At 42.9% G+C, this 22,103-nt stretch overlaps 1 protein-coding gene across 9 annotated transcripts in view; it reads left to right on the plus strand.

Annotated features, from left to right (window-relative positions):
* The first annotated feature begins 627 nt into the window (after positions 1-627).
* LOC122634797 (protein still life, isoforms C/SIF type 2) overlaps positions 628-22,103 on the plus strand; it is a 23,544-nt gene continuing 2,068 nt past the window's right edge. Inside the window, exons 1-24 of one of the 9 annotated variants that reach the window (XM_043824094.1) lie at positions 628-1,380; positions 3,550-4,260; positions 6,157-6,341; positions 6,451-6,569; positions 6,746-6,953; positions 7,032-7,279; positions 7,353-7,950; positions 8,522-8,827; positions 8,928-8,984; positions 9,117-9,288; positions 9,574-9,801; positions 10,816-10,945; positions 17,664-17,809; positions 18,051-18,318; positions 18,442-18,585; positions 18,668-18,850; positions 19,195-19,449; positions 19,533-19,703; positions 19,790-19,976; positions 20,328-20,594; positions 21,111-21,391; positions 21,477-21,671; positions 21,738-21,846; positions 21,930-22,103. The exon at positions 21,930-22,103 is cut by the window's right edge and continues 6 nt beyond it. In XM_043824094.1, the coding sequence (XP_043680029.1) occupies positions 4,094-4,260; positions 6,157-6,341; positions 6,451-6,569; positions 6,746-6,953; positions 7,032-7,279; positions 7,353-7,950; positions 8,522-8,827; positions 8,928-8,984; positions 9,117-9,288; positions 9,574-9,801; positions 10,816-10,945; positions 17,664-17,809; positions 18,051-18,318; positions 18,442-18,585; positions 18,668-18,850; positions 19,195-19,449; positions 19,533-19,703; positions 19,790-19,976; positions 20,328-20,594; positions 21,111-21,391; positions 21,477-21,671; positions 21,738-21,846; positions 21,930-22,103 (4,798 nt within the window). In that variant the 5' untranslated portion in view covers positions 628-1,380; positions 3,550-4,093. Of the gene's footprint in view, positions 1,381-3,549; positions 4,261-6,156; positions 6,342-6,450; positions 6,570-6,745; positions 6,954-7,031; positions 7,280-7,352; positions 7,951-8,473; positions 8,828-8,927; positions 8,985-9,116; positions 9,289-9,573; positions 9,802-10,815; positions 10,946-14,122; positions 17,045-17,663; positions 17,810-18,050; positions 18,319-18,441; positions 18,586-18,667; positions 18,851-19,194; positions 19,450-19,532; positions 19,704-19,789; positions 19,977-20,327; positions 20,595-21,110; positions 21,392-21,476; positions 21,672-21,737; positions 21,847-21,929 lie in introns of those variants that run through there. The other 8 variants (XM_043824093.1, XM_043824096.1, XM_043824097.1 and 5 more) reach the window with 8 other exon arrangements.

Here is a 22,103-nt window from a genome sequence, read left to right on the forward strand (position 1 = left end):
GCCCCTTTCGCGCTGTACCTTCGTGCGAGAGATCGTACGGTGTGCGCGATTGCATCGCTCGGGCTAACGCTTGAAGGGTAGAAGGCTCGCGATATAAGGGGGTGGAAAAGTTAGAGAGAGGGAGAGAAAGAGAGAGGGAAAGAGGGAGAGGGAGAGAGAGAGAGAGAGAGAGAGAGAGAGAGAGAGAAGATTTGCGAAGATAAACTCGCAAGGGTAACGAGAAAGAGACGGAAACGCTGGTGGTCCGCCCTTTTATCATAGGTAAACGCAATAACGCGCATGCTCCTCATTGATCGCAGATCTCTATGGTTACGCCTCGCTATAGGAAGCACGAGACCGACGACGAGGACGGTCGTGACAGCGACGACAACGACGTAGACGACGAGGACAAGGACAACAACAACAACAACAACAACGACGACGACGACGACGACGACGACGACGACGACGACGACGACGACAACGACGACGACGACGACGAAGACAACGACGACGACGACGACGACGACGACGACGACGACGACGAAGACGAAGACGAAGACGAAGACGACGACGACGACGAAGGTGGCGGTGGCGACGGCGACCGGAATCGCGCGTATTTTCCGGTAAGTCGGCAGAGATCGGTGCTGATCGGACGCCTCGAGTTCGTCGGAGAGGGTTGCGCAAAGTGTACCGGCGGAGACAAGAGAAAGAGAAACAGACGGACGGAAGATGTTCTTGTGATTCGGTGGAAGGAAAGGAAGAAAAAAAGATTAGTAATCGAATAAAAAACAAAGAGAAAATTGTCAGTGAAGTCTCTTCCTCTCTCTCTCTCGCATCGTGCTCGTCGTTTCGCGAGGATCCGAGGATCGGGCGGGGCGCTGCTGATGAAAGGGGCCTCCGAGGGGCGGCAACAAAAACAGGCCGTTCGCGTTCGAGGGTGAGGATGGACGGAGTGAGAGATACGTAGAGATATAGAGGAAGAGCGAGAGGAAGGGCAAAGGGTGAAGTGCGAAGTGAGGTGCCGAGGTGGTGGAGAAGGAGAACGGGAGAGAGAGAGAGAGAGAGAGAGAGAGAGCTAGAGAAGGGAGGCGGGGCTCGGAGGGGGTAAGAGCAGCCGCGAGGGGGCGCAAGGCAGACGCAGCGAGAGAGGATATTGACATTTTCGGCCGCGGGGACGCGCATTCGTGAGGGTGGCCAAGAGGGGTACGGGATAGTCGGCTCTCCGTCCGATCCTGCAGTATCCATGGCTACGCCGTCGGCGAGGATTTGGCGCAAAACACCGGAAATACCGTGTGCATGACTACGTTTACGACGGTGGAGCGCGTACAGAGAGAAAAACTGCGACGGCGATCCTCGACGGCATCGACCACTTCGGAGATCGTCATTCGCCAATCGACGGTGGGTCTTTCGGTGTCACGAGACTTCTCTTGCTATTCGAGAAAAGGGTGGATACCCACACCCCTCCGCCATAGTTGCGCTGACCCTCCCCTCTTTCCTTTCTATCTACGCTTCCCCATCTCTCTCTCTCTCTCTCTCTGCTTTACGCCTCTCCACTGTGTCTCTTTGACCCTCCCTCTCTTTCTCTTTATCCATATATACATGTATATGTGTGTGTATATATATACACATATACAAAGACACACACACACACACACACCTCTTTCTCTCTCTCTTTCTCTCGTTCGTTCTACATCTCCCTTCCTTCGGCACCGTTATTGGAACGTAGCGGAGAGCCAGGTATCGCGACGCCTCGATACGCTCGAGACGGTTTTCTACCGTGGCGAAGACTTTGCCAACGGTGAGTCACCTTCTTCCTTCTTCGAACGAGTCCGAGAGAAAAGGAAAAGGAATAAAGAGAAGGAAAAGGGAAGAGAGAAAGAGAGAGAGAAACAGAAAAGGAGGGAGAGACACCCTGTGATATAGAGTGGTGTTAAAGAAAGTGGTGCAAAGAGAAAAGAAAAAAGGCGGGTAGAAGAGGAAAAGGAGGAAGGAAAGGACGAGATCGAGAGAAAGGAGGTTTCCTTCCTCTCGAAGGTGGGTGGCGCGGCGGGGCGTTGATCGTGTACCGGATGCAGCGGCTGGTGCATCGAGTCTGGTGCAGTGTTTACGCGAGCGACTAGGCGGAGCCGCGGAAACTCTTTTCCCTTCTACTTCTTCCTCTTCTTCTCCTTTTTCTTTTTTCGTGAATAATTCCTTCGAATTTGATCGTAATTCCACGTTCCCAACGTTTCTTGGAATTCTCAGTTTTCTCTTTTTTCCTGTCGCAAGAGGAAAACACTTGGACGAGTATGAAATGTCCCTTTAATTCGTGGATGAGAAGTCGTGAAAAGTGAACAAGAATTAACAAGGTGGAGGTGTGTCGAGAATATAAAATCGCCGAGTCGACGAATAGACGCTCCCTTCTCGTGTCTCAGGGAGCGGCAAGGAGTAAACATCCGTGATATTTCGGCCGAACCGAGTTCGACCTACACCCGCCATTCATGCTTAAGCGCGGACGATGGGTAACCGCATCACCGCCGAAATCGATATAGTGTTTAGAAAGCTCCTTTTACCCACGCCTACACGTTAGCCGGGCTCTTGTTTTGTCACCGATATCCATCGTGATTTCTCGTCGAAATCGAGGATTTCGAGCTTTCGAAGGATCTCTCGGGTCCGTCGAATTTACATTTCAGTATCCGAATGAAAGGAGATGGTGGATGAAAGGCAAATCTTTGTTCGTTCGTTTCCGAGCCATTATCCTTAGCGAAAGATCGCGAAGAACGTTAAGGATAGTTTTGTTGACAAACGATCTTTGCCTTCCATGACTCGAATGCAACCGCAGAGGACCGAGCCTTAAGGGATTCCCCTTAAAATGAACTTCTTTCAGAGTTGCGTCGAATGATAATCGATCGTACGAGATCGTTGATTTATCGCTTTGCGTACACCTCCGTATCGTAGATTTATCGCGATGACGCGACGTATTACGTAGACGAGGAGCCGGCAGCGGTTCAGTAACCCTCTCTCGTGACGCCACCCCTTTTATTATCCGTGACACATCCACCCCGCACGATGTTGTTGACCCCACATCGAGCTTGATTACTGTGCCGCGATTAAAATTAATTTCTACGGTATAGGGACGACGTCGATGCTCTCGTCGATGGACTGCCAAAGAGCCACGATGACTCGATGAAATTGATTAAACGCGATCATTGAGCTGTCTTGGCCATGTTTTTATGACGTAGTCGTAGTAGTAGTAATAGTAGTAATAATAGTAGTAGTAATAGTAGTAGTAACAGTACAGCAGCAGCAGTAATGCTTCTAGGAGTTACGAGACATATGTGGTCGGCCGAGATTGACGGTGATTGTTATCGGATTCTCGTCGATTATTTCTCGTTTGACGTAGGTCTGATAGACTACTGCGATGGGATTTTAGCATTGTTTTAATCGATGTCCTTTCGATCGTTTTTTTCTTTTTCTTTTGATAGCCGTAAGTAAAAACGTTTGAGATAGACGTGCGACGTCCGACCATACGTCGGATAAAACTACTTCTTTACCATCGATCTAACTCGAATGTTTTTCTGTTTACAGTGATCATGCCAGGGAGAAGCTGATGAATTTTGACGATCGCAATGATGTGACAATAAAGATACCTCTTTCTAATCTCGATTATCTCGGGGAATCGTCCCTGTTATACAGTGCTTCCCAAACTCATACCATAAAGAGAACACGAAGATCGCAAAAACCACCGGAAACGGTATTTCGAAACTGGTGCCAAAAGTCGACAGACAAGCCAAGTGAAGTTCGTATAGTGTGTCAAAAAGAATTCAAAAGAGACGTATAACGAAGAAGACGTATAACGAAGTCAAAGAAATTACAAAAAAACAATAACAGAGAGAAAGGAAGAGAAGAGAACGTAAATATACATACATAAATAAGGGATCGTTTGTCGTTGGAGAAAAAAAAAAAGTAACGACGGTGTAATATAACGAATAATAAACAAAAGACAAAGGTAAATTTAATAAAGAGAGAAAGATCTGGATAGAGAATAAAAAAAGGATAGGATCGCGAGAAAGGTGTGGTATTGAGTGGAGGTGGAGAGACGTGAAAGAGGAATTAGAAAAGGAGCGATAGAATGGGCAACAAGCTGTCCTGCAGCTGCGCTCCTCTTATCAGAAAGGCATATCGTTACGAGGATTCCCCATGGCAGACCGGAGCCAGGGGTGGAATCGGCGGCGGTGGAGGGCGCAGGGGTGATACTGGCCACTTGCTCAGGTGCGGAAGCTTAAGAGAGAGGAAGAGGTGCGCATACCATAACCATTCAACCATTGAACCACTCCATTCAACCATATTACCGTTTTCTCTATCTTCGAAGACACTCGTACACACTTGTACTGAATGCATTATACTGACTTCTCTCTCTCTCTCTCTCTCTCTCTATCTATCTATCTATCTATCTTCTTCTTCTTCTTCTTCTTCTTCTATCCCTTCCAGCTTTTATACCTTTTTTTTCTTTCATTTTTCATCTTTCAAGCCGAAACTCTTTCCATCACCTTTTATAGGAGCGACTCGTCGAGTCCCTCATTCACGTAAATACTCCATCCTCTCGAATCTTCTACTCTCTATCGCGTTTGCTTGTCTCTATTTCTCTATTCTTCGCCTATCGTTCTTTCTATTCTTCTTTTTTTCTCTCTTCTATTTTTTTCCCTTTGCCTCTTCTTCTTTCTTTCGCGCTCGTTGATCGAGTTTCTCTCGTTCATTCATTACATAGGACGGTTCGTCTTTTTCACTCAGAGACCACGGTACATGTAGTAAACGTTGGAGTAAGCTTTTCCCTTATGAATGTTTCTTTCACTTTCTCGCATCGTTCCACTGTTTGCTACATCTCACGAGCGTTCTCTCCGTTTAAAAATATGTATATATGTGTATATATATATATATGCATATATACATACACACACACGTATATATATATAAATACGTGTGTGTATGTATATATAGGTATACCTATGTATATATAAAAAGTTCCAAAAGAGAGTCGACCATTGTTAGGCATCATTAGATATGCGTGCGTGCGTGTGTGTGTGTGTGTGTGTGTGTCTCTATTCCAACAATGTGAGATCATTGAAATCCATCATAAGAAATTTTTTTATTAATTCATTATTAAAGAATGAATAACGCATATGAATTATTGATTTCTTATTTTGCTTTTAGGCTATACTGAGATACGGAACGGTAGCGTACACAATAGTATATTTCGTGTACTGTGGTCATATGCTCTTTTTTCCCATTTCTTTTTCCAATACGTCTTTTTCCTTCTCTATCGATAAGATTGAAATCATTGTAACACTTTTGGATCACTCTTGATCTTTCTCATCGATAATCGTAGAAGTATATTTAGTTTTACTATTTTTTACATTATCTTCTATATATTTTCATACTCTTACACGCACATGGTAACTCCTTTTCCACTTCATCTATACACTTGCGCTTTATACGTCTATAGATCTACATATAGATTATCATGTAGTTTATTTAGCTGCATCTTAATACATTCTCATTGCATATAAAAAGCGTGAATATTTCACATCTTTTTATTTTTTAATCATACTCGAAAACAACGAATAAAAAATAAGTAGTCTATCTGTTGCATCTACGTAGATCATAAATTTTCATTAATTACAATTTAATTTACTAAAACGCACGTTTTAATACTTCAATATGCATGCCCTACCCTACTATTAACGACGAAGAACCGACGCTAAAAGCTCTTTCCCGAACTACTTTTCTTCGACTATTTTTCTTCTCGATAAAAACCATTATTTACATTTCTAATGCATAACAGATAGATAGTATGCTATATACCTAAATCTCTAATTACGATATATATAGGTATAAAGTAACAAGAATATGTTGAAGTTATAGAGTTAATAATGACGATAATAATAATATCTTATTCTCTTTACGTTCTTTTGCTACGGTAAATAAGAAATAATCGACGATAAACGACGATAAATAATGTTGATTTTTATCTTCATTTTGTCTTTTCGTATCGCCGATAAACGATTATGTGTCTTTCAATGTTTCCATTCATACTATCCTCTTGTCCCAACTCTTGTTAGTATTATATTCGACACTGTATCAATGTCGATAATATTATTAACAAGATGTAAGATGTGTAATAAATAGAGTTTTTAGGCTATGGGCCGAAGTTTTCCATGTGAGTGCCAGTGGAGCCGGGACTGTTAAATGGCAGCAGGTCTCGGAGGATTTAGTTCCTGTTAACATCACTTGTATCCAAGACTCGCCGGAATGTGTTTTCCACATAACGGCATACAACAGTCAGGTCGATAAGATTTTAGACGTGCGGTTGGTACAACCAGGTAAACTCGTTAATATCGCAGACACGTAGAGACAGCTTTCAAATGATATATTTATTATGGTTAGGCGAATAAATGTCTCGATTTTTTCATTTTCTCTTTGCTATTGCAGGTACGAGGATCGGTCAAGCGTCTGACTGTTTTGTTTATTGGAAGGATACTATGACAAACGATACATGGGGCTTGAATTTTACTTCCCCCATAGACGCTAAACAATTTAGAGAATGTTGCGTAAGTTTATAACAACTACGTAAAGCTTATTCATTTTCATATATTCGAAACATTAGATAGAACACTATCTTAAGTGTGATTGCGCGCAACGTATACCGTTGCGATTGGACAAACGGCGAAGCTTGAAAAAAAAAGAGCTCAAATCATTTGCAATCACTACTTAATTTTTCACGCAGTCACCATCGTTCAAGATTTCAAGGAAAGCGTCCTCTTCTTACTCGTTGAAGCTCGAACCACCGAACAAGCAGAAAATCAAGACGCGTCGAAAGCCAGTCTCTACTCCTGCATCGCCTAGCAGATCAAGAGAACCTCAGTGCACGTGTATGCCCCCAGAACAGTTTGCCAGATTACGAAATCAAGACGCCAGATATCGAGGTTCTTGTGGTACGATTACGTCCTTTAGATCCATTCCATTTAGCTCACAGGGTCGACTGGCGTGAACTTTTCTCTCCCTGTGAATAGGTGCTTCGACGCTTCCAAGAACCATGGCACGATCAACTGAAATGGAAATGACACCAGGTCGTGAGAAAATAACGGCAGCCACATCGAGCGCGTCGTTGTACGATAATGTTAACAACGCGAATGCAACGCCAGGAAAAACGCCCAAGGGTAGCGAGGCGAGTAAGCCGAAGGAGAAACAGAATGAGACGTGTCAGACAACACCAAAGACCGCGAACGTTGGCATTGGAACGGTCACTGTTGGATCGCAGGTAAATTTCTTAATATCGTTATCGTGATTGGTGACATCGGAGTTGTCAAATAATTACAACGACGTGCTTACAGATCGACAGTCCGGAAGAAAAAGGCTCGACGATTTCACCGAAGAAGTCACAAAAGAATCAAGACACATCCACTCAACAGAACGGTACCGAAACTTTGAAATCCGAGGGGACGCAAGCAGGTGGCACGCTTCAGAATAAAACCTTACGAAAGGAGCAGCTTCATCAAACGAGATCGGTCGATTACACAGAACTGGAGATGCAGAACGGTAACATCTTCAATATCGTGAATAACAACAACACCGGAAGAAAATTAAAGAGCAAGAGCACCGACGACATGAGAATCGAGAACGCACAGAATGGCGGAATCAGCTTAGATTCTAATACGCTGAAGAGAATGTTGAAACCGATGTCGAGCATCGACAGTCCCGTGACGTCACCCGAAATGACGAGAAAGAGGCATAGTCATCATAACTATCATTATCATCCGAGTAATAACAATCAGAAGTATGTTATGCAGGAGGCAGAAAACGAGAATTATTCGCATCCTTATCGTGCACCGTATAACAACAAGTTTCAAGCTTCTAGGAGCGTTCACGACATGGGTCAACAATATCCTGGTACACGTTCGACATTTTTATACATCCAATCTAAATATTTCGGTGATTTTCTTCTTCACGCGAATCAAATTATTATCCTCAATGTGTTCCCTACATCCTAAACCCGGATTTCAAACGAAATAAGAGAAGAGCACGTCTCCTAAACTCTCAGAGCACTAAATCAATTCACTTTTCTCACTGCCTGCAGATCACGAAAAGAATGATTTACTGTCGTCGACGAATTCTCACTCATGTCTGCATCGTGAAAGTCTATTTTATCACTCGAATGCGATACGACCTTTTACATAATCAAATCCGAATTATTTGCAATAATCTAAATATTCTGATATTGCACCAAGTCACTTCGTCTTTCTTTTTATGTAACACGTATGTCTGTCACGTTTCTTCCTGCTGTTGTCTTTTTTCTGTTTTTTTTTTTTCTTTCTTTTTTAAATAACATTTAAGGTCAACACTATAGTAAGTTAAGGTTAAAAGTAATTCTTAGGAAGACACGCCTTCGTCGATCATTCAACCATTGTAATTTGCACCGTTTCCAATCCCTGCATGAAGCACCTCTCTGTCGTAGGCGGTAGAGGCAGGACGTACATAGATTCGGAACGTAATCGGTGCACAGGTGATATGTCTCCGCCTTCGGATAACGTCATTTTCGATAATCAATGTTACGCCACAACACCGAGTTCTTCCAATGGTAACTCGGATATGGAACAACCAAACCATTGCAACTCTCGTCGTTGCAACAGCGGCCAGACATATCAACAGCAAAATATGCAGTCGGTTTCGACACCTGGGAGTCCTACCAGCAGGCTTCTTTTAGAGTACGAAAGACATTTGAGAAATACTCTGGCCAAGGGCATGGATGCTGAAAGTTATAGTTTGCGTACATTCGAGGCTTTGCTGACTCAGAGTATGGAGAACCTGGGTGAGTTTCGTAGCTTGTTATTTTTTTCTTTTTTTTCTTTTTAAGAAGAAGATTCGCTATCCTTGCACTTCGAATCCTAATTCAGGTTTCGTCGTTTCAGAATTGGCTGAGAACATCCCTTTGAACGTTCAACGCACACCGCACGTTTCGCGAAGACGTAAGTGATGGCGACACCGTCTTGTCCAGATTTTTCTTGTTAAACCTTGTTGAATTAGGAGCTACGAGACGAATGCTTTTTATGAGAGTAAAGGAGTAATTAACGTAAGGTCGTAATGAAATGCGATTGCAGGATTGAGTTCGAACAAATCATCGACGTTACCGCTGTCGTATCGTTATTGTACCGAGAGACAAAACAGCAAAGATCGAGATGGCTATTACAGCGATCGAAACGAGATAATAAGGGAAAAGAGAGAACGAGAGGTGGATCGTGATCGCGGCTACCTCAGCGATTACAATTCTCGGTATGGTACTTTTTCAACTTCTAAGTAGGTCAGATAACATCCAAAGTTCGTAGTTAATTACTTGTAGATGTAATTTGAGGTTGCTAGAGTGAACCCAATTCAAGCTTGCGCATTGCTGGTACAACGTAAAATTATCAGTAAAGTCAATTAAGAAGAACGGCGTCGTTTAACGAGAAAGAAATGATCGTTACATTTTATTGTAAAATATGTGAGAACGAAAAATGAACCATCATTTTGCCGTTCGTGTCGTCGTTAAAGTGGAAACGTTCCGTTTGAATATTTAAGATGCGCCAGCTGTATCGGGGAATCGGCACGTGCTCAGTGGTTTAGGCATTCGGATGGTTGGCAATCCGGAAGTTCGACGCTCGGTTCAGGTGCATCCAGTTCAATAAATCCAGGTTATTCGAGTCATAAAAGAGAATCTCCATGGGACTCATTGCCCTCCTTGAGACACGAAGGGAGTCTCAACGATAGCGGCTACAAGTCCAATCGAACGGATTCCTTGGAACAAAGGTGAGTTGCTTCGCATGAGTTTTTCTTTTTTATCCTTTCTTATTTGTTACACCTTCTACTTGTGAATACGGATACTACGAGTGGATGCCGGATCGAAACCTGCTGTCTTTCCTGCGCGACACCTAAAAGAACGTTCTACGGTAACTTCGTTTCAGTTCGCAATTCGAAAGTTTCACCTTTTGATCGAGGACACGATCGATCGATTTGCTCTTACCACTTCGTAAAATAGCAGCAGCAGCAGCAGCAGCAAGACATGCTAGCTGAATGTGTGCATTACTTAAATTATATACGCGTAGTATATAAAATTGTGACCCCTTCTTTTGTACAATGCATACTTACACTTAAGCCCCTAGCATTCTTTCCTTTTTTCTCCCTTTTTTTTTCCTTTTTCTTTTTCTTTCTCCCATCAGGAGTAAAGCTCGAGTCCTCTCACCCCCGGCCAACCTCCGACTTGCTGCATTGTTTTCATTGTCTTTCCTACCTTCATTGTGCTACGTTCTCCTTTCACGTTTACCACATTTCTTGGCCGTCTTCTGAGCGCTGCCTCGTTTCAGGCACGATTTCTAAAACGTCACCACCTGTGATTGCAGTGCGTCTAGATGGAAAAATCGCACGGTTTCGATATTAAAATGCTCCGACGCACCGACATTGCCCACACCGTCGTACCTTTATCTTCGTTTAAAAGAAAAAAAAAAAAAAAAAAAAAAAAAGAAGAAAGAAAGAAAAAAACCATCAGCGCACGATTTTACGTCTTACTTCTTCCTTGGTTACGATGCCTTCTTTAACAGGGAGATTGCAAGAAAGTGGAAACGCTTTCTAGGTCTATCACTTGTACAGAAACGTAGCGCTTGGTTTGTTTTTGTTATAAAAAAAATCTTCAAACTTGGACATAGATATTTACTTGTTTATTTTATTAAGATTATATTTTAGGAGTCGTTGTCACTTTTGATTCTATGAGAAATTAGAAGAATCTCAGCTCGATACTTTCACAGTTACGCTTTTGTTCTGTTGCAGAGGTACTTTTGACAGACAGGACAGCGTTCGTTCCGATTATATGTCCGACAGAGATGGTAGATATGGAATCGTTCAACAAGCATCCTTGGAGAGTACGGACTCGAGGCTTTGTTACTTGACGTCTTCGGAGGTGAGTTATCCAAGTAGCTGTTGACCTTATCGTGTCGATATATCAAGATTCCTCTGAAGTACCTCATCGATGTCGTTGTATCGAATGTTTGACATGAGTACCGTGTCTCTATAGGGGCGTTAGAGAGGGCGAGAAGAGAATCACGTTTTAAAAAGGACATCGGCCAATCTCGTCAACCGACTATCTCTTTTATTCTTTTCCCTTCTTTTTCTTTTTTTGTTTATAACTCAAATGTTTTTTCCTAAATATAACCGTGAAACATAACGTAGTACGGGATAGTTTGTGAAAAAAACGTGAAATTATGAAAGAAGCGAGAGATGTTGGATTTTTTTTGGTGATTTCTTTTTTTCTTTTCCCTTCTAATTTTAATGTAGGCACGAGCGAAATATTTAAACTCGGATAAGCATTCATACCGCGACGAAAAGAAGACTTAAAACGCACAATTTTACCGACACTATCACATCTACTCTCTCTCTCTCTCTTTCTCTTTAGCTTCTTCTTCTTCGACTTCATATAAACCGGCAAGCGCGAGAAAAAGAGCGACTCGAAGCAACCGTGGCGCGACGTGGAGGCATTAGTTTTAAAGACTCTTTGAAGTGATCTCTCCCTGCTGCTTGTTTTAAACATCCATTTGCGATTTAAAGCCTTGTAACAGTACGACATTTTCTCGGGCGGTTTGCATCAATGAGCCGCGACAGCGACTACGACGACGAACGTTTACGCTTGAAAAAGCAAGCGTCATTTTTATTTCTGGGATTCCAAGATATACGAGAATTATTCGATACGTTTTTACTCTTCATAAGGATAAATCATTTCGTAAATTCCTCCGTTTATGATTTTCGATGTACGTACATCATCCGTTCGGACTTTAAACAAATCCGGCGTATTTAAATTAATTACACATGAGCCAATTTATTGCCAGCAAGTTTACGGAAATACGTACATAGATTTCGTGTCGTGTACATTGATTTATTTAGTAATTATTGGATAAACATTATACGATAATTAGTAGATTAGTGCAGTTATTTATTGATATTGCATCCAGTTTTTCATTATGAGTGAGTTCGATAATTCAGGATATCGAGGAACTAAAATTTTGCTAATTTATCGCTCACGAGAATTCGTGTGAAACGATATTTTTTCTCTCGTTAAGATCATCGTTGAAAGAGAATAATAGAAATTGGATAGATCGATAATGCTATTATTCGTACTTACAGCATTGGCCCGAATAGAAAAAGGGATATGTGTGTCAGCATCGCGTACGTTTGTTTTATCTTTTACTCTCTTTGTCTCTCTCTCTCTCTCTCTCTCTCTCTCTCTCTTTCTGATCCGCATCGCGTGGGAGGGTAAACGCATACACCTGTAGACATCTTTCTTGCGGGAACATCGATGAGAATAGGCGAGTGCACGAGAGCGTGGAAAGAGTGCATTGCACACGCGGTGCAACGCGCTTTCCTCTTTTCTCTCTCTTTCTCTTTTTTGTTGACATATGTTTGATGATGATGCTCGCATACATATATCCGAGAAACATCGATAACCCGCTGACTTTGTTTCTCGTCTGCGACTCGTTTGAATCCGTCGTCAACCGCAACCCCTTTGACTGCAAGCATTGCTCTGTTTCCCGTTGCTTCCTATGTGGTTATATGCATATAACGTGTATCTTTTTGTGTAAAATATCCGTAGGCATCAAATATTTGCAGATATATACTTATGTACGCGTAGGTATATATGTTTTTGCGTGTTGTTTTAACGCCATTTCACAAGAGACCAAAAGGCGGTCTCTTACAACAGGTGCATGCGCAAACGTATCATCCGTTCTTTCATCATTTTTTCCTATAGTTTTTCTCTTGCTCGGTGATAATACCGATAAATGTGATAAAAGTCAGGTCGCGGTTTAAATCTCCGCATATAGTTTAAGCGACGATAAATAGAGGGGAAAAAGTTTCACGCGTTTGAAAAGGTTTCCTTCAATTAACGCGCTGTATCCTTAGAAAGGTCTACGGGCAACGTTTCTATCGTTTTCAAAGTAGCGAAATGTCACGACATATATTTTCTAACGTTAGCTAAAAGATTATATAATTTACGAAGCGTATAATCGATTGAGTTAACCCCCTTGATCGAAGCATGAGACGGAACGTCTATTCGAGACCTAATGCGCACACTCCCATACACGCAGATGGACGCGCGTGCTCGTGCAACGCATAGAAAAATATTCCGCGATCTTTGCGAGAGGTTACGAAAGCAATCGCTACCCTTTCATATTTCGCAATTAATCGACGAAATGCTTATTCTCTTGGCCGATCAATAAAGCAAACCGATGACGAGTGCTTTCGTCCGCGATTCGAACGCGATTCTCCCGCTCTTTCCCGGACCACTCGGTATCCTACAGTGGCATCGATTAAAATTTTGTCGCAAAGCACAAACATCCGTCCGTATCCATACACACATAGATATGTACGTATATGGCGTACTCTAAATGGGGCGATGCGCGCGCTATATCCAATCGAGGAAGGACACGCGATATATTTCGTTGGCATTTCGACGTCCGTATTCGGGATCTACGTCGAATTTTAGGAGAAGGATTCACTACGTTGTCCTTTTGTTATGTTCATACATTTGTGGAAGAATCGTGCCGCATTTTCCAAGTCCCCGCAGTGGAAGCGCATCCGTCGTTCCTAGTCGAGCACTTTCCAAACACGCTTTCTCTCCATCCCCTCCCCTCTTTCGCTCTTCCTAGCAAAGGAATAGGAAGAGGGTGAGAGAGAGAGAGATAGAGAGATGGTACGATTGCGCGTTAGAGAGAGAAGGAGTAAAGAGAAAGAGAAAGAGAAAGAAAGAGAGAGAGAGAGAGAGGGGGAGAGACAGAGAGAGAGAGAGAGAGAGAGAGAGAGAGAGAGAGAGGAATAGAAGGGGTTGGTTTTTCCTACTCCCACCACAATCCCTACTACCGTGGCTCCTGTTCCGCCTCTTCCTTCCCCTCGACACCTCGTTTACCCTCCAGAAGGAGCGAGGTATTGATTCCCCTCGCGGTAGCAGCTTCTCTACCCTGTTCTCCGGCGGTAGTCCGAAGCTGAGCACGTTCGCGACCGCTGCAGACTCGCTCGAGGAAGCGACTCGCGCGCTCAGCATCCTCTCTATCTATCCATCTCCCTCTCTTTCTCTCTCTCTCTCTCTCTCTCTCTCTTTCCTCGAAGCGCACACACACGTACACGTACACACACACAAACGCACACGAACACACACACACACATACACACGCGCACGAAAACACTGGAACGCAGCCTCGTTCGTCCGAAGCTTCCCTCAGTCAGGATCTCTCCTTCGTCGTTCCCGTAAGAGGAGAGCACTTAAGCGAGCATAGTCGTTTTTACGAGCGAGCCCGAAACATCCGTTCACCGGTGTCGTCAATTGCTAGAAGGTGTCATCCGGTGTTCACCGCCGGGTTCTCCACGGAGGACCGCCAAGTCCACCGGAGGAGCATATCCGGCGGAAATTGCCGTCCTTTTTATCATCAAGATGGAAGAAAGGGGATATCTGCAACGAATTTATCCGCGAATCTTCTATCGACGATCGATCTTACGATAGATGACGAAATATATACGCATCTATCTCGTTCGTTCCAACTCGTAACAGTTTGCGGTGATCCACGATCTAGATTTCGTCGAAGGGTCGATCCATCGTTCGTTGTGCACTTAATAGGTGAAGGATGTGCAGCTGTTGCTTCGTCTCGTCGCGTAACTTTGTCGATGACTCGCTTTTGCTTTCGATACATTAATTGTTGAAATTCGAAGCTCGTGTGGAATGTTTAAAACTGAACGTACAACGTAGAAACTTTTGCTCCGTGCTCGAGGAGCTTGTTTGCGCGCACGGTGTGTGTTTAACGTACCTGGATATATTCTTCATCTTGCATTACATTCGTCTCCCTTATACTTCTATCCACTTGCCTTAGAAATCGGTGATGTTTTTATCGTCGAGTATGAAACTTTTTCGTCAGAAGAGAACAGACGAAAAGTCCGTGTTAACCGGGGAGATCTGATTTATTCTCAAGGAATCGTCGGTTTTGTGATAGAACTGCTGGTAGAAGAGAACGCGGTGTAAGATCGTTACGATAGTTCGTCGAGAGAAGAGGGAGAGGAAGGAAGGAAAGGAAAGGAAGGGAAAGTTCGTCGGGCGAAGGGTATACTCGCGTGATCGATCAGCAGAAATTATTTCTCGTGATAACGAGAATTTATTATCTAAGTATACGTATATGTATATTCAAATAGATCAAAAGGGAGGAGAAAAGAGAAAAGAGAAAAAATACAAAACAAAGAAAGAAACGTGATATCGCGAAAGACGCAACATACCTATTTTTATACGGAGAAATTCGTTTCTATGTGTGTATTGCACAAAATATTCTGTATACTTACTTTTAAGAGCGTTAAAAGAACGTTTTGCGTCATTGCGAGCAGCCATAAAGGCTGATAAGCAAGTTTGGCTCGTTGACAGAAAAGGCTGCAGCGACTAAGCGATACACCGATGATCTTCGAGGACAAACGAAAGAGAAAGAGATCGGTTTGATAAAGTTAGTTGAAGTTAGAGTCGACGAGAAAGCCTTTTGGGCGAATCGACGGTGATAAGTACGGTGACGAGGACCGTTTTGTCTTTAAAAGGTTCTCCGTACGAGTACCTTCGAGGAAATATAGAATATATATCTATATATTCATACATACACACAAATACACACACGCACGCACACACACGCGCACACGCACACGCACACGCACACACGTAAGTACGTACGTAGATACATATACGTTGCACGATTACATTAAAGGATAGATCAATAGCGTAGCGAGTTTAGAAAAAAAGAGTGCAAAAAAGATCTGCCTTATTCGATATGATCTTTTAATTCGAGGATGATGAAACCGACCGTAAAATACATCGACGACGATGTATGATCAAATTTTTTGAGACATCGATGCTAACGGAGTGATCAAATCGCAAAGAGATACGAAACGTGTGATATTTAGTTCGATCAATATCGTAACATGTTCCGCGCGTACAGACTATTCGTTTTTTATTTTACTTCTACCATAGTGATCGGCATGTTAAGATCGATCGCGACAAAAATCGAACCCTTGGTAATGACTTTAGTCCAGCAGATCGTCGAATTATACGACAAGGATCGAGAATTTTATGCTTCGTAGACGTTATGTCACGAATCGGTGTGTCTTTTTGCTTGAGGAGATAAAGCAAAGGGTGATTCAAGAAGAGGTAGAGTACAAAAGTCCTTGTTACTTGGTACGAGTAATACTCGCTAACATCGAGCTTAAAAGGAAAGTTAGTCTGCTGCAGCGGGCATATTTTGCGAGCGAAACACCGCCGTTTCCTCTACCGTCCAAAAGACAATAAAATGGAAGAGGAAGGCTTCATTTCGGATGGAAGAACGAGAACCTTAGAGTCCATTCATCAGACGACCCAGGAATTATTCGTGAAAAACCGCACGTTTGAGCGGCCTTCTTAAGATCCATCCAGCCCAAAAAAGCTCTCTTTCTTCGTCCAATCAAAGCATCGACAGAACGACGAATAATGGTAGAGCCGAGATGGGCGATCAAATGTATGAATAGTACCCTGGATCTGTTGAGTTTGAGTAGTAGCTATACGGATCTGAAGACGTTATATAAGCAACAGTCGAAGAAATATTACTGCCTTTGTCGTCGTCACACGATCAGCGTAATATCGATAAATGAGTGGAAGAAATTGTATTGGTTCAATTGCAAGAACGTCCGGGAGAAGGTCAATTACGGTCTTGGCGAAGGTTATTATCACAAACTTCTCAGAATAATTAACGGCGCGTTAAATACTTGGGCGCAATATTATATCGACGGTCTGAGTGTTGCCCGTAGGGATATCATGTTCAAGATAAACGGCACCGCGAAGAAAAACATGAAGCTCTTGAAGGAGGGATGCTACTGTCATTACCATCCGCACATTACGGCGGATGCGTGCAACGCCGACTTTCTCAAAAAAGTCGTAAGTTTCTGGGCCACCGTGAGCCCTGGAAGAATACGCGATAAACTACGCGAAAGACTAACTACAACTTACACCATTAAAAAGGTAGAGACGTGAGTCCCCGCGAAATGATCTTTTATTCTTTCGGATATGTTTTTATCTTTCGCTCTCTCCCTCCCTCTAGCTCTTCCTTCTATCTTATTTCTATTCTTTCGCCCTATTTTCGTTCCCATTTTTCAGCATCTTTCTACGCCCCTCACTCCCAATTCCTCTTGAAAATTGTATCCGATGCGGAACACGACGAGCAATCTTGGAAGCATGTTTGGAAGTACATTCCTATCAGATATCTCGCGCAACATTATCGAAATTAGGAATTCCCTGTTGTACAAGTTTTGCACGCTCGAACGATCAACCATTCGTGTTATCGATGCACAGGGCACATCCCTGGAGCAGTGCCACGATACCCACCTAGATTTTATTTTGCTCTACCAAAGCGTTCTTTCGTATAAACTTCATTCCCCACTCGAGTCTCTCGTTTAAATTTCCTTCTTACAATTTTCTAAATGTTAAGAAAAGAAAAGCGATGATTGTCTACCTATTTAAAGAATGTTCTCACACGTTACATCAATACACTTATACACCGAAATTTGTACGATTTGTAAATCCTATCTGCCAAAGGTTTTAGCGTTTCCTCGAATGGACAAGATTTCTTCCTTATTTTTAGATGTCGGATGACGATAGAATGTCTCTTACGACTGCAGTCAGCGACGACGACGATGGTGAAAGCGTCATAAATTCGCCCTATCGAGGAAAACAAACTGGAACTGCTGCGGCTTCGTTCAATTGCACCGGTGCTGTTAGGAAAGCAGGGTAAAAAAATATTATTTTGATATCACAGTTTGTTATCCGCATGGAACTGAGAACGTATACGTATGTTCCGTACTATTTTTATACGTAAAAATAAATTAATATCACTTGTCGAATTTCGATATGTTACGATTTAAGAATAATTCCAGTCGAGCCTACGCATGTCGTTCCGAGTCCATGGGAATCTATGTCGCTCGTACGTACAACGATTTCGAAAAAGCACTTAAACTTCGTCGATCCGCAGTTTCCTCAGCGTGAAGAAATGGTTGTTACGTAAGAAGCATCAAATTGAGCTTGCAAGGAAAAGAGGCTGGAAGGGTTACTGGGTCTGTCTGAAAGGGACCACGCTTCTTTTCTACCCTTGCGATTCGCAAGAAAGTAGAGCCATGGAAGCGGCACCTAAGCATTTAATTATCGTCGATGGTGCTATTATGCAGCCAATTCCGGAGCACCCGAAGAGGGACTACATATTTTGCCTGAGCACCGCTTTCGGCGATGCTTATCTTTTTCAGGTGACGAGAATAAAAAAAGAAAGAAAAAAGGAAAAGCGTTCGTTCGTTCGTTTGCGGCGCATAATTCCTTCTTTCTAAAACGGCTCCTCGAGAGGAAAAAAATGCGTCTTATTTGATTTGCAGGCGCCGTGTCAAGTAGAACTCGAAAACTGGGTGAATAGCATACATTCTGCCTGTGCAGCCGCATTCGCTCGTCATCGTGGTAAGACCGGGACTTTACATCTTCTTCAGGAGGAGATCTTTCGTTTGGAGAAGGCGATAGAATCGGTAGGGCCAATTTCTTTTTTCGTCACGTTCGTCGGTTCGACTCGCGCTTCTCGCGAAATTTAGTTTAATACCCTTTATCTAGGATCACAAGATGAAACACATGGCCGATCTTCAGCAATCCGTCGTGTCCGACGTCGAGACGAAGCAGCAGATCAACAATCAAATAGTACAGTGGGAAGAAAATCTGGAACGCCTTCATTGCGAGCAATTCCGTTTAAGATGTTATATGGCCAGTTTGCAGAGCGGGGAATTACCTAATCCGAAGGTTAGTAACTATAATAGTGAGAAAGTCGATTTTGTTCGTATTTTTCATACGATTTATGGTCGCACGAGGGAAGAAACTTTTGCAGAAGAACATTTCGATTTACTCTGGTTCGGTAAACGCGATGCGCGTAGCCATATCGACCGAACGTAAATAGAACATGTAGGAATTGCAGCTGTGTAATTTCCAATAAATTAACGTCGTCGTCGAAGTTAAGAGGCACGCTGAGCGTAAATTCCAGCTCGTCTTAAAAACAATTGCTTTAATCTATCTCTCTCTCTCTCTCTCTCTCTCTCTCTCTCTCTCTCTCTCTCTCTCTTTCTCTCTATCTTTCTCTTTCATAACAGAGTCTACTGACACACGTATCTCGCGCGACGAAGCAGACGTTGAACAAATTGGGTGTCTTCACCGTGTCGTCCTTCCATGCATTCATTTGCGCACGAAGTCCCTCATTATTGAACAATTTGTTAGCCGGCCGTGGCGCTACCAAGAGAAGACCACCACTTTTATCTAGGTCGAACAGCGGATCTAGCCGAAGGTCACTCCAAATATCCTCTAGAGACGAAGAGAAGACTGTAAAGGTGTCCGTGCCGGATAATCAGGTAATTATTCTTAATTCTCGGGCCCGTGGTATGTCAAAATCGTGACTATGTGTCATCCTGACGTTTGCGTCTTCGATTTCTAGCTCGTTTCGGTTTTTCTACGCGATGCTATGACGGTAGAAGAATTTTTAGCGAGCGCTTGTAACAGGAAGAATCTCAATCCGATGGAGCACTTCGTGCGGGTGAAGAAACGACGTGACATGGAGGACCATAATTATTTTGTACCGCATAGAACCGATCTGATCGAAACTTACGTAAGTTGCACGATATGGAGGGAACTTTTTCGAAGGTACGAGAAAATTATCTTGGAAATTAAACGTTTCCCTCGTCGTTGCTTCAGTTGCATACGCACGAGATCGTTGAGGTCTGCGCAAAGATCTTGTATCAGGTGGAATTGCAAAGAAACACTTTGGAACAAATGTGGGGCTTCTCCGTGGAGGCCGAACTCATCGAAAATTCTGATCGACAGGACGAGCTTTGCTGCTACGTTAGCAGAGTCGAAGATAAAAGTGTGGCCATGCAGAACGGTGAGTCTCGATTTACTATCACGACGAACCTAAGTTTTAAAGGTCACGTTCGGGAATGCGGGAGTGTGAGAAACGACCTTAACGATATTATTTTAATCGTGCCAAGTGGCAGCGCGTATATCGATGTCATTGAGAAAGACCGATTCGTCACGCTTTACTGCACATTTGAACAAAGTTATCGGAATACGCTTTGACATACAAGCTCTTGTAGTGCTTATTTATTCTTCACGGTCTTCTTTTAACGGCCCATGGTAAAATGGAATGACACATTCCCTAAGTATGTTTCTTCCTGCGTCTATCTTCGTCCTCTCGCTTTATCTTTCGCATCATTCGATAACGTAATACTTTCAGGCATTATTAAGGGCGATGAGATCATGGTGATCAACGGTGCGATAGTAAGTGACTTGGATATGATGTATTTGGAAAGCGTTCTTCAAGAAGAAGTCGGTCTCTGTATGATGATGAGATCCTCGAGAACCGAACCACCGGATCTTACCGGAATCATGAGAGTCACCGATGACATCATCGAAAGTCTGGTTTGTCCTCCTCCACCTTCCGATCCGCCAGTCATAAGCGAGGAAATGATATCCGGCCTGATAGTACCAGCTCCCGGATGGAGTGAGTCTTGTTAATTTTATATCGTCTCTATTATACCTAGGTGTCCTCATGCATTGCAGGACACTCTTTCCATACTTCTCGAGGCCTTTCGTTCTTCACTCTGTAACGATCTCATTAGTTCAGAGTCTAATGAAGCGACGATAATCCTTTGACCGTCAACAGAGAAAAAATAGAACGCGGGGACGGCTGGGCCTTGATTCGAGATCGATAAAATTATATCTTCCCTCTCCGGACTTTTTTCGTCGCATTTCCATATTGCGGATGAATCTTTAAAATAGAACTTACGTGCAAAAACATTATAATGCGCAACGGAACATAAGAAATGCGATCTTGACGCACCGGACGTTTCGACTTGATAACATGTTCGATTGATTTACATCGATTATCCAATTTTTTATGAAGCTATTATATCGAGAAATATTTTACTTTCCATCTTCAAGCTTTTTCGAAGAATCCCCATTCGAGCTATTCCCCAAACGATCCCAGTCCATACAGGTATCCGTATCGATTTTCCAGGCAAAGAAAGTCTCATGCAAGAGTGTACGACGACCTCGCACATAGAAAATGGTAAGCAAACGTCAAGAACGAATTCTTTCGAGATTGAAAATTTATTAAAAACGGCGGAACAAGTAACGGGTATTTGCCGATCGCCCGGTGAGACCAGGAAGTCGAGTCCCACCGGAAGCGTCGTGAGTTCTCATTCGCAAGCGTTAACACCAAGTAGACAGCTGAGCGACGCTGAAAAACTAAAGAAAGTGATATTAGAACTGATCGAGACTGAACGAACTTATGTAAAGGTACGATTAAAATAGATTGGAAAAACCGAGTCGGAGCGTCGATCTTTAATCTTGCATCTTTAATCGATAACATCTCGTGTTGCAGAATTTAAACAATTTGCTGGAAAACTATTTAGAGCCCCTTAAACGCGAGACCTTCCTATCGAATGCCGAGATAAATGCACTTTTTGGAAATATTCAGGAGATAGTCACGTTTCAACGACAGTTCCTGCAAAATCTTGATCACGCAATTGAGATGGAGGCGGACTTTAACAGCTTTGATCATCCTAGTCAATTTAAGGTAAACGAGAGATCGTATGATCGCTAATCGACTCACCATGATTTTCAATCGTTTCTCTTATTACAGGGTGTTCTGTTTTCCATTGGAAGTGCCTTCTTATATTACGTAAATCACTTCAAGCTGTACAGCTCGTTTTGCGCCAGCCATTCGAAGGCCCAAAAAGTTTTACATCCAAGTGAGTAATCGTAAAATCTATGGAGTAAGATCTATGAGTTTCATGACTATAAACTCACCGAACCGTTCAATGATTTCATATAGACGAAGGAAATCAAGCTTTACAAGAGTTTCTGCAAGCGAGAAATCCGCGTCAGCAGCACTCGTCGACATTGGAATCGTACTTGATAAAACCCATTCAAAGAATACTCAAGTATCCGTTGCTTTTGCAACAACTTAGAAATCTCACAGACGAGCGAAGCGAAGAGCATCAACATT

The sequence above is a fragment of the Vespula pensylvanica genome, chromosome 16 (assembly GCF_014466175.1).
Source record: "Vespula pensylvanica isolate Volc-1 chromosome 16, ASM1446617v1, whole genome shotgun sequence".
Classification (NCBI taxonomy): Eukaryota; Metazoa; Arthropoda; class Insecta; order Hymenoptera; family Vespidae; genus Vespula; species Vespula pensylvanica.